Below are 17,292 nucleotides of genomic sequence, written 5' to 3'. Positions count from 1 at the left end.
AAAAGACAAAACAATGTGGATTCCAACAGGAAGTGGAACTTGGTTCTCTAACAGCTACTCATCATATTGGAATCAAGTTCCACTTCCTGTTAGAGAACCAAGTTCCACTTCCTGTTGGAATCCACATTGTTTTGTCTTTTAGGAAAAAATTTTACTCAAATTTACCGAACTAACGGTCAAAATTAAGAAAGGGTTAAATTATTTGTTTACCGAACTAACGGTCAAACTTTAAAGATGGATTCAGTTTTTTTGACGCGGGACGGATTTGTTTTTTTTTTTTTCTTTCGAAATGGATGGGCTCTTATGCTATGGGCTTTGGTATAACGTAAAAGGCCCATATATTCCGAAACCACTTTGTGTTTCGTTTCCATGGAGAAATTGAATCATCGAATTTGGTCGCCACTTTGAGAATTTAGATGAATTCGATAACAAGCTCAAGTAAGAAGGTGCAGAGATGCTTTATTATTTCTTCGCTCGTTGTTAACTCTTCTTCATTCTCGTCTCTGCTATTTTTTCTTAAGCTTCGATCAAAAACCCTAAACAATTCATCTGGATTGAAAATAGAGAATGCTAGACCACAGTGAGAAGATAAAATGATCTGATTCTGATTCGGGTGATCGAAGATGAACTGTTGGAAATGATGATGATCTGCTTCTGTGTTTGTTTCAGATCTTCTTGGTCAATTCAGAAACCATGAAAGCAAGAGCTCAAGTTATGATCGAACAGAGAAACCACAAGAAGAATTGTGCTGATCGTGGTCTTCGTCATGGTGGTGCTAAGGTGATTAGACATATAAACCCTAATTTCACTCCGATTTGGGGGGTAATTCGAGATTGGCAATGATCCGATGATCCTAACCAACACGCCTAACATGTTGAAATTTGGGTTTTATTAAACCGGATTTAAACCCAAAACCAAACTGAATCAATTTGGTTGAACTGAACCGGTTTCAGTCGAAATTAAATCAAACCAAACAAGCCGGTTCTGATAACGATATTGTCGTAGTAAATTCATCTGTTATTTTCGCTCCATTCTTGTTTGCATTCTTGCACTGAATTGCAAAATTTCTTTGCCTCTTTCACATTTCAGCTCAGATTTCTCTTCAAGTTTTGCAAATTTCTCTGGATAGGTCAAAGAAGAGAGAAAACCCACGTTGCTTAAGACCCAAGCTTCCTCTAAACGATCTCACACAAAGTTTCAGCAGCTATGAGTTTAGCCAATGGCCTTTATTCAAAAGATCCTTTGATACAGCTTGATTCAGCTATCAAGATCAACAGGATTCTATCAGATGGTAAATAAAACTTCCTCTGTTTCGATCTGAAAGATTTCATCTTTTAACATTTCTTTAAGTTTTGTGCTCTTATATCTGTCCAGGAATGCAAAGAAACTTGCCTCTTGGTACAAAAGATCTAATACGATCTGGAATTGTTGCTCGTTTCGTTTTCCTTCTTCACAATGAAGAATTCCCTAAGCTTCAAGTTAGAAGAAAAAAAAGAACCCATCAAATTGTTTTTTACGATGATCAGTGTAATCTTTGATTGTGATATATTCAATGGTCTTTTCTAGTTTGAAGCAGCTCGCGGTCTAGCAATCATTGCTGCTTTTAAACCGGATGTGGTAGTTGATCACAAGGTTGTTCCAATCTTAGTCACGCTTCTTGCTTCTTCGACAGATAATGTCCGTGGACAGGTAAAGATTGTACCTATGTAGTAGATAAGTATGAATGATATGAGTTTTGACATTATTCTTGCAGGCTATATTGGCACTGGGTAATGTTGCTTATCATCCAATACACCGTGACTATGTTCTTCAATGTGGGGCATTGACGCCACTGCTGATTAGGCTGTACAAGGATACTAACTTGCCGATGCTCAGAGCTGCCATTCGGACTTTGGCTTTCTTGTGTCGTGGCATGCCTCCGTCTACCTTCAACGAGGTCTTCTTAATTCTCTCTCTCTCTGTTTCCTCTATTTGTATGCGTCCAATACTTTCAACATATGAAGCATTGATTAACAGGTGAAGCCTGCACTTGAAATACATCTTAATTCAAGTGATAAAGAAATCTTGAGATATGTTTGCTTGGCAATTTCGCATCTGTGTTATGGTTCAGTAGATGGAATCCAACGTGTGATTCAAGCTGGTTTTGTCCCAAAACTAGTTAGCGTTCTCCGGTTAGTATTTCTCAAAATCCTTTGTGACATCTGACATGTTTGGATACTGAAGGCTGACAGTTTTTTCTTTTTTCAGACGCCCTTCCCCAGTTTTATCTGCTCCTGAACTTCGTACCATTGGGACTCTAGTTACTGGAAATAATCACCAGAGCCAAGTATGTAATTCATGTTCCACTTATGTTGTCCATCTTGTGGAGTAATCGTTTATCAAAAACGATAAATCTGTCGAAAGCTTATGTTTATCACAATGTCTATAGAATGTTTAGTAGAAGGGATGCAGTGCTTACTTTGTTATATGTCCCTTGTTTACAATGTTATGATTAGATTTTGTAACCAAACAACAAAGTACGTAGACTCTGAATAAACCTTTTTGAACATATTCTTTAGGCTGTAATCAATTGTGGTATCACTTATTGTTTTCTATTTGTATTTCTTGCAATGATGATAACAGTTGCTTATTGATGCAAATTTGATTCCATCGTCGGTCAATCTGGCTCTAAATGCTGAATTGGACATAAAGAGAGAAGCTGTACGGGTAATTTTAAGGGCCACCGTAGGTGGTTCGCCTAATCAAATCAAGTACATCCCTGTCTTCTCTCTTTATCACTTTTTTCATGCGTTTTGATTGATCATCAAGTAACAATCTCCATATATTGGTGTGATTCAGATACTTGGTGCAGCAGGGTTGCACAAAACTTCTATGTGATCTCCTGGTATGTCCAGATATAATGATCATCAAACTGTGTCTGTATGGGTTGAAAAACATTTTGAAGGCCGGAGAGTCGGAAAAGAACAGAGGAGACGTGAACTATTATCGCCAACTGATTGATGCCGCGGAAGGGGTGAAAAAGATTAAGAACCTGCTAAAACACGAAAGGAATGAGATCTACGATAAGGCTTTGAATATTCTGGAGACATACTGGGATGTAGAGGATGATGAGAAGACACAAAAGCCTCCAAGGTGATGATGATCTTGTCTTTCAGTTCCAGTTCCTGTTGGAGGATTCAACTACAGTTTTGTTTTGTGAAGTTTTGAGACTTAGAGTAGGATTTTTTTGCCACCTTCACATGTATTCAACCTAAAGCTAGCACAAGTGATGGATTACACAGTAGGGGCATCGGTATTCTTGACATGGATGAAACTTTTGATTACTATTCATCTTTCCAAGTTGATAATATAATCTCTCTAGGACATTTGGGTATATGTTTGTTTATTCACTCTCATATAGATGAAGTTTGATCTCGAGATTTGGCATATTTGTGACTAGGTTTTAGAAATGTCTTGATCATTAGACGTAGTAAGTTGTAATATATGTCTTGTATTCAAAAAACTCAGCTGCATACACTTAAGGAATCGGCAGCTAGCAATAGGCTATGTACCTGAACGTAAATGTTAATCAAGAGATTAGGACCAATCGTGAGTCTTAATCACATGTATTAAAGATTAAGATCTTGTCTCCGGTCCAGCTTCTTGCTAGTTATCTGAGGAATTTGTCCTAATCATGCAGTTGTGTTTCATTGAAAGAAATGGCTACCGTTTAGGTTCAAAAAGAGCAACATGCTTCTTTCTTGGATGTTTTGAGAAACGTGCTTCTTTCTGTAACTTACAATCTTTCTTTCTTGGATGTTTTGAGAAATGGAGACTGGCCACTCGTGTAAAGTTCTCTGATCAAAGGGATAGAAAAGATTCAGAACCTGCAACAACACGGAAGCTATGAAGTAGACAAGAAGGCTTTGAAGATTCTGCAAACATACTTGAAGAAGTCTTGAGATATGTTTGCTTGGCAATTTCCTATCTGTGTGATGGTTCAGAAGCTGTTATCCAAAGTGTGATTGAAGCTGGTTTTGACCCAAAATTAGTTGAAGTTCTCCAGTTAGTACTTCTCATAATATATACACATATTTAACCCTTTGTGCAAGTTTGGTTTAGATACTGAAGACTGACAATTTTCTTCTTTTGCAGACGCCCTTCCCCAGATGTGCTTGCTCCTGTACTTCATAACATTGGGACTATAGCTAGACAATATAATCACCAGAGCCAAGTATGTAATCATATTCCACCTACGTTGCCACCTTGTGGAGTTATCCTTTATCAAGTTAAAAAAACTGTCAAAATCTATGTTTATCATAATGTTTATATCACTATACCGCTTTTAGTAGAGAGGATGGAGTGCTTGCTTTGTTATATGTTCCTTGTTTACAATGTTGCGATTAGATTTTGTAACCAAACAACGAAGTGCTCTGAATAAACCTCTTTGAACATATTCTTTAGATTGTGATCAATTGTGGTGTTTTACCCATTCTTGCCAACCTGTTTACTCGAGACTATGAGAAATACATAAAGATAGAAATTTTCTCAACAATTTCAAGCATCACTGCAGGCTTTACAGAACAACTTCAGGTGAGAAGCTTTTGTTGCAGAACATATACAAATTTACCCTTATGTTGCTATCACTAATTGTTTTCTAGTTGTCTTTCTTGTACCGATGATAACAGTCGGTTATTGATGCAAATTTGATTCCACCGTTGGTCAATCTGGCTCAACATGCTTAATTTGACGTAAAGAAAGAAGCTGCATGGGCATTTTGAAATGCCACCGTGGGTAGTTCTCCTAATCAAATCAAGTACATCCCTGTCTTCTCTCTATTTGATATAGCTTTTTATTGATCACTAAATCACAATCTCCATATACTGGTGTGGTTCAGATACTTGGTGGAGCAGGGTTGCACAAAACTTCTATGTGATCTCTTGGTATGTCCAGATGTAATGATCATCTCAGTGTGTCTTGATGGGTTGGAAAACATTTTAAAAGCCGGAGAGGCGGCAAATAACACAGGAGACGTCAACTGTTATCGCCAACTGATTGAAGATGCGAAAGGAGTCAAAAAGATTGAGAACCTGCAAGAACACGAAAGCGTGGAGATCTACAAGAAGGCTTTGAAGATTCTGGAGACAAACTGGCGTGTAGAGGATGTTGAGATCTGGCTTTGATCTGGTTTTGCAGCTGTGAGAGAACTAAGTTGCAGTTCCTGTTGGAGGGATTCAACTTCAGTTGAAAAGTAAACTCAAAACTACACAATCTGATATTAGAGAATAGAGACTATAAAGTAAAAAAAAGCCTCCGACATGTAACCAAAAGCTTGCTATGAAGGGTCAAACTCAATGTGGTTCCATGGGAGACCAAGAAGTCCCTTTCTTTCTACTCAATCAATTACAAAATAAATTTACGCTGTCCAAAAAAAGAGAGCAAAATCTTATGTTTTTCTACATTAAAAGATATGCCTTTAATATTAAAACTTATTTCGAGTATTGTCACTTTGACCAGGAAATTGTTGAGTCAACATTACACACAAGCACACTCTCTTATTTTGGAACTATGCAGAATAAACCAATAATATATGGTCTGAATTCTATCTAGTAGTAGTCTACATGGCTTAACCCCTACCACTCTCTTTGTTTGTTTCTTCCTCTTTATAATCCATCTATCTTTAGTATCTAAAATTTCACTAATTTTGGTTTCCCAGTGGATCTTCTACTTAGGATATAACCAAAATGCATCTATATTTAAAATTTACATACACCCAACATAAAAAAAATTTGTGATTTTGCTTACTTTGCAATCTGATCTACACAAAAAGAATTGAATTATGACATTTTTTATCTGTGAGATTTATATGATTGTCTAGTGCTGTACACTCCAAAAAAAAAAAAAAAAAAAAAATCCTTAAATCCACACGGAAGAAAAGAACCGTTAAATTTGTAGAGATCGTTAACGAACGGCTACGATCAAATACATGTGAATCATCATCATTGACCATTCGAAGAAACCTTACTCTTTACCGTATCTGATCAAACAATGGTCAAAGTGGCGCCCTTTTTCTTTTCACCAAATCAGACAATAAGCGAAAATACACATTTTCCTCAAAAATTCCATATTTTGGCGGGTGGCTTCTTCTGATAATGGGGACGAATAAAAGGGCAGTTTCGTCATTTAAAGACCAAATCCTAGGGTTTAATTCTGAACCAATTTATAATCGCGTTTGGTTTTTCTTTGGATCATTGTCTCTGTCGGTTCGACCCTTTGAAAACCCTCTCTTCCTCGCTGACACTCTTCTTCACTCTTTCCAAGTCCTCTGCATGTGAATTTGCGAAGAAACGTGATCTTCTCTAAACCCTAGTAACCAGATTGATTCTGATCCTTTCCTTGATCTCTGTTTTCCCGATCGCGGCGCCAAACTTCAACCACATCCTCAAAAGTCCATTTCAATTGACGATCTAACAGAATGCTAGATCACAGTGAAAAGGTAAAAATGATTTGCTTCTCTTCTGATCTCTATTTTTTGATTCTGACGACGATGATCTAATAATAAGCTGATCGCTCTTCTGTGTTTGTTTCAGGTCTTATTGGTTGATTCAGAAACCATGAAAACAAGAGCTGAAGATATGATCGAACAGAACAACACTAGTGTTAACGACAAGAAGAAGACTTGTGCTGATTGTGGAACCAGTAAAACTCCTCTTTGGCGTGGTGGTCCTGTTGGTCCAAAGGTTCATACATAAACCCTAATTTCACTCTGATTTTGGGGAAAAAATCGAGGTTGATCATTTGATCTTGTCTCTGATCTCTGATTCTGATATGTTTTGGTTTTGGTTCTGTGTAGTCGTTGTGTAACGCGTGTGGGATCAGAAACAGAAAGAAGAGAAGAGGAGGAACAGAAGATAATAAGAAATTAAAGAAATCGAGTTCTGGCGGCGGAAACCGTAAATTTGGTGAATCGTTAAAACAGAGTTTGATGGATTTGGGGATAAGGAAGAGATCAACGGTGGAGAAGCAACGACAGAAGCTTGGTGAAGAAGAACAAGCCGCTGTGTTACTCATGGCTCTTTCTTATGGCTCTGTTTACGCTTAGTGCTTTTTTTTCTTCTGGATCTTACCATGATTAGGGTTTGGAGAGCAATGATGATGACTAACAACAACAACAAACTAAATGTGTACTTTTTGGTAATTGTTTGGTTTTTGTGTTCTTTCAATCATTTTCTACTCTTTTTTTACACCTATGAATTTTGGGTATCTCGATGATGTGAGATTTGGTGGTAATCAAAAACGTTTTGGAAATTGTAAGAAGATGAATGAAAAAAAAAAAAAAAATCGGTGGTTATTACTAGTTTTTTATTTAATTTTTAAATAATTGTTCTGTGCTGAGATTTTGTCTTTATTGCGACAGGAATGTGACTTGCCTATCTGTTAAGCACAATCTTTGTCAAGTCAAAAAAATAATTATATAACTTAACTTTAAATTGAAAAATGGTTTAAATTTCGTCAAATTGTTATTTTTTAGTTTTCTTTTTCAACATCAGATTGTAATGTTCTACTTTAATTCTGCTGCCATTTTAAGGATTGATTGACTCTTCAATCGTATTTGGTAATTTAACAGTGGAGTTTTTTTAAAAAAAATTCATTAGTTCCGTGGGCATCAAACAATTCTAGAAGTAGGGAATAATCATTTTTGTACACAATGAGACTAGCATTATAATTATGTCAACATTAAAACCATAGTCATTAATAATACATGTCCTTTAGTTAGGTAACACAGATCTTGGTCTCTGCCCGCATGAAAAATGTTTATCTTTTTTCCTTTAAATCAAGTCCAATTGCCATTTATACCAATATCACTTAACTAACTAAACCAGATTTTTTAACCTTATTATCAATGATTTGATCATTAACCATACATAGACGAATCTTTTGAAACAGAGAACCTGCATCAACTTACATTCCTCTGTCACAGCAAGTAAAATCCAAAGCACATATATACTTACAAAAAAAGACAGAGGATTGAAGCCTGTTTTGCTTGATAAGGAAGACGTAAGAACTGTGCTGAAATGGTTTTAAGCCAACTTACTTTTCGCAGAGGCAATGAAAGCATCGACAAGGCGGAGCCATGCTCGACGCCAAGAACAATCAACACACATAAGTACAAGAATACCTATCAATGCAGTCACATAAGTTCCAGCAGTACTCCAATAGAAGACCAACATGTCAATAGCAACTTCTTTGTCATCTTCTTCTCCTCCATTGGCATTTTCCTCTGAGTTCTTCTTAGTTTCACAGCTTGTATCGGTTGGCGGTCCACAGAGAAGAGGATTTCCTAAGTAGCTGTTCTCGTCGAAGGTGTTAAATTGCTTTCCTTGGGGAATGATGCCTGATAAATTGTTGTAAGAGACGTTGAAGATAGCAAGAGAAGTGAGGTTGGTTAACTGGTGAGGAATGCTTCCTTGTAACATGTTATAAGAAAGATCAAGGCTCTCAATGTCCTGCAATTTAGAGAAGCTATCCGGTATATGACTCGACAAGAAATTGTGAGACAAATTCAGGGCTCTTAGTTTGAAGAGATCTCCAAGCTCTGCTGGGATAACACCACTTAATTCATTGCTTGACAGATCCAAGCCATACATAGAATTAAGTGTTCCTTCGCTGAACTGAAATGCTCCTATATAAGAATCATACCTTTGCTTGGTTGCGAATTTTACATCAATTTCAAAATAGTTACTGTAGTCTAACCTGAAATTCTCAACCACAAATGTGGATTTGTAGAATCCCAAGTAAAAGCTCTCCAATGCAACTGCAACATAGTAGTTAGTAATCTCCTCTTTTCTCGCCAGTCCAAATGATAAATTATTGAAACATGAAGGTATGAAGCCATTGAGCTTGTTATCAGAAAGATCTAAAAGTCTCATCTTGCTGAATTCACAAAGCGTACTTGGAATATATCCCGTTAAACTGTTCCCCCTCAACAAAAGAAAACTGATGTCTTGGGTATCTACAAACTGCGGTATATTCCCAGAGAGTTTATTGTTCCGTAGATCAAGTATCTGGATGCTTCCCAAAAATGTGTCCGGAATTGGCCCTGTGAAGTTGTTGTTGTGTAGGAACAAAACATTATCCAAACTAACATGTGATGGTAAGGCTCCAGATAATAGATTTCCAGAGAGGTCCAGAAAATTAAGATATTCAAATACCAGAAGCAAAGGTGGTAGCTCACCTTCTAAGAAATTGTTGGACATGTCAAGTATACACAAATCAACCAAGGTAAGCAAACCAACTCCGATCTTCCCAGTAAATAAGTTGTTATTGATTCTCAGCACGATCAATGAAGTGAAGTTTGTTTGTCTTGGAAGAAAATGGCCGCTAAATTTGTTGTGAGACAGCTGCAGGATGCTTAATGAAAAACAACTTGAGACAAAACTTTGAGGTAACTCCCCTGATAAATTGTTATAAGACAGGTCCAGGAATGAAATATTATACATTTCACCCATGGAGGATGGGAAATTCCCTTGGAACCCATTATTGGAGCCATTCATATGTACCAGATTCGGAAGCACACGACCAAAATTATCAGGGAACAGTCCACCAATATTATTTTCTGAAAAATCCAAAACCTGCAAATTATGCACTGATGTAGGCATCTGAAAGATGGTGAATGAGTTATTCTTCAACTGTAGGACTTCAAGTTCTGGATTATTCTCCAAAAGCCATGTAGGAATGATTCCAGATATTCTATTGCCAGATAGATCAACGACATGCAAGTTCTTCTGGTACATGAGAAAGTTAGGGATTTTCTCCAAGCTGCAAAGTCGTAGTACAAGAACACTTAGTTGAAATAATGGCTGCCAAGTACTTTCAATCTTTACTTGTACCATATCATCTTTTGATGAAAATATGAACACCTTGAGCTTTGTGAGGTTGGTAAGTGGATTGAGCGAGAAAAAGCCTTCAAAGCTATTATCTGACAATGATAGATATTCGAGGGACTCGAGGCTACTGAAACTGGGTGGTATATTTCCAGTTAATTGGTTTGATGAGAGGTCAAGAAACCGTAGCTTGTTCAAGTTACCAAAACAAAGAGGAAGCTGACCTACAAAATTAATTCCTCTCAGATCAAGCTCCTGCAAATTCTTCATTTCACAAAACACTGCGAAAAAGAAAGTTTGGAGAACAACAAGATGATGAGAATAATAAGAGTAGTTGTATTCCTCTCGAGAATTCATGAGACACTTTTCAGAGTAAAAGTTATGATGCCCATATTGATAATCTTGGAGGTGAAGCAAAGACAGATCACCTTCTATTGGTATAGGCCCGTCGAAATAATTATAACCAAGACTCAGGACTTCCAAGTTAGTCAAATTCTTTAATCCTGAAATAACGTAAAGACATAAAGGATATACCTTGAAAAATGATCTTGGGAAAAGGGATTCACATCCATTCTTAGTAAAATAAAAAATAACGTTAAACTTGAGCAAACTTGCCTTGCCATTCCATTGAGCTATAAATTCCATTAGAACTTAGATCTAAAGCTTTCAGCTTCTTTAAGTAAGGAAACTCTGCCACAAAACAAAGAAACCAAAAGCAAATTAGGCACCTACTACAATTAATATGGATATGATGTTCTTAAAGATGGCATAAATAATTTCAATAACTATGTAGAGGGTTAAATGTGTTAAAGTTCTACTCTAGAAAAGAAACAGACATATTTTATATGGACAGTCACCAGTGACGTAAATGATACCTCTTACAGGCATGGAACCATCAATTCTGTTTCCACTTAGATCCAGCAGTTCCAAGTTTGTCAAGTTTTTAAGTTCTGAAAGGGAGTCCAAGAGAATAGTAGACTGATAAGAAAATAAAGAGACAGCAAATTGTAGCGTATATATACTACATAAAAATCAAACAATCTAACCAATGATACATCAGCAATAAGTAGGTGTACTAGAAGGAGAAACATACCTTTAAGGGGAATAGGGCCATACATATTGTTACGCCGAAGAGAAAGAGTTGTAAGTGATGTAGCAGCATTAAGAAAGGGAAAGATGCTGTTGTTGAATTCATTTGAAGAGAAATTCAGAATCTGCAGGTTTCTTAATCTCCTTAGGCTTTTATAACCTGCAAGAAAATAAATTCTTGTTAACAAAGTATACGAAAACTCTAATAACTATGATAAGTTCCATTACAGTCTGAGTCTAATCTACATGTCAATATAGAATTATGAGAATTTAAAACTGTACAGACACTTCAGAATTCAGTAATTTTGTTCTTCATGGCATAGTTCTAAACGGTATCAACTTACACGAATCTATAATTCAAACCTTTTTTATTGCAGGGAAAAATGTTTCCAAATGGAGACCATAATAGGTAAGAAAGAGACATTGGGAAAAGCATGATGTTATACCTTCCACGTCATCAACCAATCCGTTTAATCTGGAGTTTGATAAGTCCAGACTTCGAACCTCTTCAAAAGGATGCAGCAAAGAAAGGTTTAGAAGAGAAATCTCTAAGTAGTACGATGTGTAAAGGGAAAGTCCCGTAAGACGCCTGCTTGTACGATTGCACTTAATATTCTCCCACTGACAGCAATCGCTCTTTGTGTCATTAGTCCAAGTAGGGAGAACAGAGTCATACTCGCATTCTTCGCACCTTGACATGACGAATTTCTTGAGCTCCAACAAAGCTTTCCTTTCTTTCTCAATACAGCTGCTGAAACCATGTAGATGTCCCAACAGTAACATCACCAAGATCAGTTTTTGACCAGAGAACACCTTTCCTTCCATTGGTTTGAGCCCAAAAGATAAATAGCAATCAGAGATTCAAAAACATTGCAAAAGTTTGATGTTGTCCAGATATATACAAGGACTACGACTACTGGTTGACATTGAATATTACCAAGTTGCATTAGAAAATATATATTATACGAAGTCAATATCTTCTGTGACAAAACATTCATATGATAATGACATATACTTGTGGCGTGCTTAGCATTATCAACTTCAACTAATCTTTAGTAGACAAATTGTATGCATTAGCCATTACGATTTCCTCATCCTCAAGAAGAAAAGCTCAGTCATAATTAACATGATTCAAGTACAAGCAGACAATTAATAATGAAATCATTTCAGAAGAAAGATCTAACCTTTTAAGTTCTCTGCCAAACAAATGATCAACACTCAAAACGGTAAGAACTGAAGTTGCTTAAACACCAAATACAAAACGCCATCGTTTCACTCCTTTTGATTAACGCGAAACCTCTTGATTACCATTGCCATGAGAGCCAATTCCCATCGAATCGGAGAAGATACACGAATAAGGAATCCGATCGAAACAAAAGATGACAATTCTGAATTTCAAACTCTTTTTGTTAATTCCGGTGATGAATTGAGCGGTGTTTCTCATGACTGTAGAGTAATACAGTTCTCCAATAGGGTTATTGGGCTTTTTGTTATTGGGCCACTAAGAACTGGCCCAATAAATAGAAGAAATGCTCTCTATAGATATAAATTGAATTTCACAGATCGACGACAACTTTTTGTTTTTATTCAATTGAAACCCAAAAAGCAAAAAGTTCTCACTTATATAACCAACTTTTGTTCCTCAACAATCAAATGAAATATAAAAGTTGTCTTTAAACGAAACGAATAACTAGTAGGATGGTGAATTGCTATTTTGAATCTAATTAAGCCAGAGTTCAATTCTCAACCCAACGCTGCAACGCATCTTCTCTTTAGCCATTGCAAAATTCACATACTTTGCAAACTTTAGAGATTAGTTTAAGATTTTGTATGACTTTCCAGTTTTTTTTTTCTTCTTTGTTAACATGAAAATGTTTTAGCATTAACAATTGATTTGAGTCAGAAAAGCAAGCAAAATATTTATCTTTTAAAAAGCAGAGTAACTTTAATCATGAGATCACCATAAGCATGGTGTGATCATCTTCAATCGCCTGTTCAGTTTGATTATAAACTAAGAGTCTAAGCTTGCTCAGATTTTGTGATTGGTATCATCTTATTTTAAGTACCTAAAAGATTAAGACAAACAGGAAACATTTTTTTTTTTTTTTTCTTGTTCTTTTTTAACTAAATCAGTCGTTTTAGCGGTATCATTTTACTTCGATTATGATATTTTTGATAAAATGAGTTCTTATAGAATGCAAAAAATATGTGCTCAACACCTATCCACTAGGTTTCGTGACTTAGTTTCTCTTCCACAATGTTCACATATTCTTTTGCTATGAAAATATGACATCTCAATACGGGACATAACATCCGAACATGTGGTATGTTCCAAGTCTCTCACTGCTGATACAGTGACCCAATTTTATTAATTTGATTATGAAATAAGAAAAACGTAACCCAATTTTACGCCATTTATAATCATGACGATCCGATGTTTTAAATGCTTCGTAAAATTGCCTACTTTTTAATGTTCTTTTTTTTTTTTTAAATAAATACTTTTTAATGTTAATAATGAAATTTGTTTGGAAAAAAATACCACATAACTTGATATTCTACTTGCATATTGTCTAGACTGGATAAAACTGATCATACCATGGTTAAACCTAGAGCTAATTTAAACTTGATGTTATACATTTGAAGTCACAACGCTAATTAGTAGAGCTTTGAACTTTTCTTGTTTGTCTTATATATGGAGGAATGTTTTTGCTTTTGTTTGCTACTCAACGAAATTTCTCATATGTTTTTATTGTCGAAACGAAAGAAGTTGTTGATGAGAAAAAACGCTACTTCACACTAATCGCTTAAGTAGGGGACTTCCGTCATCTTCACGTCTACTCTTCTAAAGCTACCACGTCATAAAACAAAAAACCAATGAATTACGTCCACGTGTGAAAGCTTGCAAAAGAGTCAAGCCCCACTATAATGACTTTTGTTGAAGATTCTCTTTTATTTCCCCAACCCTACTTGGCTCGTCGACGCAGCCGCCACGAGGTCGCCACGGGACTAGAGGTATCATCGTAATTTCTACATTTCAAGAGATTACGTGACGTCTTTGCCCCCGACATCCGCGTATTTCCGGTGCTTTATTACAAGACCTTTGGTTAAAAAGGTTAACGTGTCCGCGTCAACTTTTTCTTGCATTCTATTCATTTCTTTTCTTAAAACACTGTGATTTCTAAATTAAAATTATTTACCAAAAAATTCTACGTCCTCGACTACTAAAATCATGCTTTGAATAAATAAAATCATGCACCACAAAAATTACAATAATTTTGTATCTGCAATGGATAATTATAATTTTCACACACAAAACTATTGATAAATATAATATCCCAAGAATCTCCAATAATTAATCTCCAGTAAACTCTATTTTATAAGAATCAGATAAATTCTTAATACACTCCACCGAACTTTTACTAATTGTTTCTTTATTAAAACACCTTTTTTATGCTGAAAATATTTATTTATAAATTATTTGTAAAAGCCATCGATAAAAAGAAGAACACTCCTCCTCTGAACGTGCTTCTTCTTCTTCTTCTTCTTCTTCTTTCCCACTCCTACTCTTTCTCCCTCCTCTGCTCTCTCATCTACTTCCTCTGTATATTCTTCGCACAAAATTAAGTTTCTAAATCCAGTTTCTGACAATGGAAACAAACCATTTATACACTTTGTCTACACTTGTTGTTATGCTGCTAGTGTCAGTGACACCGACAGTGACATCAAAAGACGAGGTTGTTTCTTGTACAATGTGTTCTTCATGCGACAATCCATGTAGTCCTGTCCAATCATCTCCTCCGCCACCTTCTCCTCCACCACCGTCAACCCCCACAACCGCATGTCCTCCCCCTCCTTCTCCTCCAAGCTCCGGTGGCGGTAGCTCTTACTATTACCCTCCTCCTTCTCAGTCCGGTGGAGGCAGTAAATACCCTCCACCATACGGTGGCGGTGGTCAAGGTTATTACTATCCTCCGCCGTATTCAGGAAACTATCCTACGCCGCCTCCGCCGAATCCGATCGTCCCTTATTTCCCGTTTTACTATCATACTCCACCACCAGGTTCTGGCTCAGATCGGTTTATGAGTTCTTACTCTATTATTTTTGCTCTTTTTGCTGTCTTTCTCTGTTTAGTGTGACGGAAAATAGTCGGAAAATTCGCCGGGAAAATGACGAAGAAAAAGTCGAAATAATGTGGCAGATCCGTAGATCTATAAATCTTTAGATTTCTTTGATCATGGAAACTAAATGATGTTGGATCTTTTACTTTCTTCGATCTGTTTTAACTTTTTCTTTTGTTGTTGACAATTTGTATTTAATTGTTCTTGATTATTAACATATTAATTACTCGTTATTCAGATTTCAAAAATAAAGAATTGTTACTTTCTATGTACTCTTTTAGTGGTTTACACTCAATTAGTTCAATTTAACACTATTTTGTCGGTTGGGTTTAATTTGCGCTGAAACTACAATTTCTTATCTCATTATTCGTTAATCAACTAATTCTGCATGTCGTGTCACGACTAATGGAAATTGGTCAAACAATACAGTAAATAATTAGTTATGTAATCTATTAATCAGCTAAATTCACGGCTAGTAGTATATTTTACTCTTCTTAATCCATAGTATTAGTTTATAATTAACATGTGATTGTCGTTAAAGCAGAATATCTTTCTTTTCTTCAATTATTATGAATTCGCACCGTTGGAAAATTCAAAATACACATGCAAGACAATTTTATCGCCAGCTTTGCTCCAACACATATCTCTCTGTTTTCCCAACACGCTAAATTATGTATAGCTAAGAAAAAAAAATTCGCCTTTGTTTAGCTGATACGGTGGAAATTTATAAATACGTGAACTTTATTGTTGACCTTAAGATAAGCCGTAAATACCTAGAGAGTATTAAAATACGAATACCCAAAATATAGATAGTATATTATTGAGGTAGTGGCAATTAACCCAAAAAAGTTGTTGAGGGAGTGGGACAAAAGATCAATGGTCTGTCTCTACCACTCTCTACAATAATTGATTACATTTACTATATAGTATACAGTGTATTGTTGAATGTTGGTCTTTAGTTTAGGAGACGATAATGGTAAAATGTTGCTGACACTCTGTTTCGGTTAGAGGGTTAGTTTATTTGATCAAGCTGAAACATGGGACTACAACGGCCTGAGAATTTGAAGGCTATCAGCATTAAAAAGATTCGGGCCATTCATTATTGAATTTTTTGAAGGAAAAATTATTCAGGATCATAGTCAGTTTTCTAAGATATACTATACGACTAAGCATATCCGGCCCTCTATTGAAAACCCGGTCTTCGGACTTGGGTCACGTTTTGTTCCCTATAGATACCTTCTTTATTACCTTCAACTAAAAAATGAGATGGACATCAAATTATGATCCTTCTAGGATATATATAGTACGGAAAGGTTCTTAAAAACGATATGTATGGTGAATCAAAGAAAGATATCTTTGAGATCTCATACCCATCCATCTCTTTCTAAACAGTGCTGTCGTTGACCTAGTGCAAGATGTGCATTGCCAAAAAAAAATTGCATCTCTAGACCTTCTAAAATTAACATGAGCTTAGTGAGAAAAGTTGGCCGACTACATATGCTCATTGCACCGCTGTGATCAAATATAAGGTCACTAGATCAATCACTGTTATTCTCCATGCTGTACAACATAGCTACATGTCATATAGGGCCAAAGTCCAACTACATTCAGATCTGAAAAAGTGGCGCTTTCCAAGTTAAACGTGTTCAAAATACTATGAAACGTTATAGTTTTTTTTTTTTTTTCTTAATCTGATCGGATTCGATTCGGCCTTCTCATACTATGAAACATTTAGTTTTGTTTGATGCAAGACTACATGTTTTCAATCTTAACTTAACCATTTTGTTATTTATATATTGTTAAATTTTGGTTGGCTTTTAGGATAACTTCAAAGCGTATGAAAATATATATCATTAATGAAAATAGGAAGTATAGGTTGAATTTGTATTCAATTTCTTTACATTCAAATTTACGTTTAGACTAATGTGGATTTTTAAAAGTAAAAGATATATATCATTGTTGAATCTTAAAAACAGTTTTTGTTAATTAAAAAAAAAAAAAAACTGAAACAATACAGGCTTACCTTGTAGCTGTTATCGGCTGGATCATACTTTAAAATATAAGTCCAAGAAAATCGAGCATGATCAAACCAAATTCAAAAATATACAGGTTTTACGAGTTTGGGCCGGGACTGACCATAATATCTTAAATCTCTTAGAAATATATATGTTGGCATATTGTTGGAATGATCGTGTCATGCCGATGATGTGAAAACTAATAAT

The 17,292-nt window shown here is 35.8% G+C and overlaps 4 protein-coding genes, 3 long non-coding RNA genes, 1 other non-coding gene and 1 pseudogene across 21 annotated transcripts; 6 read left to right on the top strand and 3 right to left on the bottom strand.

The window, feature by feature from the left end:
• The first annotated feature begins 349 nt into the window (after positions 1-349).
• On the top strand, positions 350-3,466 carry AT5G49305 (importin subunit alpha). Of its 5 annotated transcripts, none has more exons than NM_001344836.1 (10): positions 350-446; positions 670-780; positions 1,090-1,291; positions 1,375-1,478; positions 1,567-1,689; positions 1,754-1,936; positions 2,017-2,171; positions 2,248-2,326; positions 2,623-2,750; positions 2,839-3,466. In NM_001344836.1, the coding sequence occupies exons 3-10, from the start codon at positions 1,207-1,209 to the stop codon at positions 3,134-3,136; spliced, it is 1,155 nt and encodes a 384-aa protein (NP_001331293.1). In that variant the 5' UTR covers positions 350-446; positions 670-780; positions 1,090-1,206; the 3' UTR covers positions 3,137-3,466. The 5 variants fall into 5 exon arrangements, with proteins under 5 accessions (NP_001331293.1, NP_001331296.1, NP_001331294.1 ...); NM_001344840.1 differs by having other exon boundaries at positions 350-580; positions 2,839-3,373; NM_001344839.1 differs by having other exon boundaries at positions 352-438; positions 522-780; positions 2,839-3,373.
• AT5G07385 lies at positions 2,900-3,376 on the bottom strand. The gene is made up of 2 exons (NR_142997.1): positions 3,091-3,376; positions 2,900-3,028 (listed from the first exon to the last, which is right to left on the bottom strand). It is a non-coding gene; the product is annotated as an other RNA (long non-coding RNA).
• A 380-nt stretch (positions 3,467-3,846) lies between the features above and the next one.
• On the top strand, positions 3,847-4,220 carry AT5G07375. The gene is made up of 2 exons (NR_144259.1): positions 3,847-4,044; positions 4,135-4,220. It is a non-coding gene; the product is annotated as an uncharacterized misc_RNA (transcript).
• On the top strand, positions 4,145-4,357 carry AT5G07365. The gene has a single exon (NR_142996.1). It is a non-coding gene; the product is annotated as an other RNA (long non-coding RNA).
• Positions 4,358-4,359: 2 nt separating this feature from the next.
• On the top strand, positions 4,360-5,144 carry AT5G49301 (annotated as a pseudogene). The gene is made up of 3 exons: positions 4,360-4,572; positions 4,656-4,799; positions 4,881-5,144.
• Positions 5,145-6,141: 997 nt separating this feature from the next.
• Positions 6,142-7,304, top strand: GATA16 (GATA transcription factor 16). The gene is made up of 3 exons (NM_124307.3): positions 6,142-6,475; positions 6,570-6,719; positions 6,833-7,304. The coding sequence occupies exons 1-3, from the start codon at positions 6,455-6,457 to the stop codon at positions 7,079-7,081; spliced, it is 420 nt and encodes a 139-aa protein (NP_199741.1). The 5' UTR covers positions 6,142-6,454; the 3' UTR covers positions 7,082-7,304.
• Positions 7,305-7,798: 494 nt separating this feature from the next.
• RLP56 (receptor like protein 56) lies at positions 7,799-12,371 on the bottom strand (the record flags this gene model as incomplete). Of its 9 annotated transcripts, none has more annotated exons than NM_001344829.1 (7): positions 7,799-8,651; positions 8,734-10,144; positions 10,292-10,366; positions 10,479-10,553; positions 10,739-10,813; positions 10,957-11,112; positions 11,399-12,371. In NM_001344829.1, 7 exons carry the CDS (start codon positions 11,775-11,777, stop codon positions 8,594-8,596), a joined length of 2,229 nt encoding a protein of 742 aa, NP_001330458.1. The 9 variants fall into 9 exon arrangements, with proteins under 9 accessions (NP_001330458.1, NP_001330456.1, NP_001330461.1 ...); NM_001344830.1 differs by having other exon boundaries at positions 7,799-10,144; positions 11,399-11,765; positions 12,137-12,371; NM_001344831.1 differs by having other exon boundaries at positions 7,799-10,144; positions 11,399-11,703; positions 12,137-12,371.
• Positions 12,262-12,612, bottom strand: AT5G07355. Its single transcript, NR_142995.1, has one exon. It is a non-coding gene; the product is annotated as an other RNA (long non-coding RNA).
• A 1,697-nt stretch (positions 12,613-14,309) lies between these two features.
• On the top strand, positions 14,310-15,708 carry AT5G49280 (hydroxyproline-rich glycoprotein family protein). Its single transcript, NM_124305.4, has one exon. The coding sequence runs from the start codon at positions 14,600-14,602 to the stop codon at positions 15,086-15,088; it is 489 nt and encodes a 162-aa protein (NP_568708.1). The 5' UTR covers positions 14,310-14,599; the 3' UTR covers positions 15,089-15,708.
• The last annotated feature ends 1,584 nt before the right edge of the window (positions 15,709-17,292 follow it).

This window comes from Arabidopsis thaliana, chromosome 5, assembly GCF_000001735.4.
Source record: "Arabidopsis thaliana chromosome 5, partial sequence".
Taxonomy (NCBI): domain Eukaryota; kingdom Viridiplantae; phylum Streptophyta; class Magnoliopsida; order Brassicales; family Brassicaceae; genus Arabidopsis; species Arabidopsis thaliana.
This window is presented reverse-complemented; position numbering and strand designations above follow the sequence as displayed.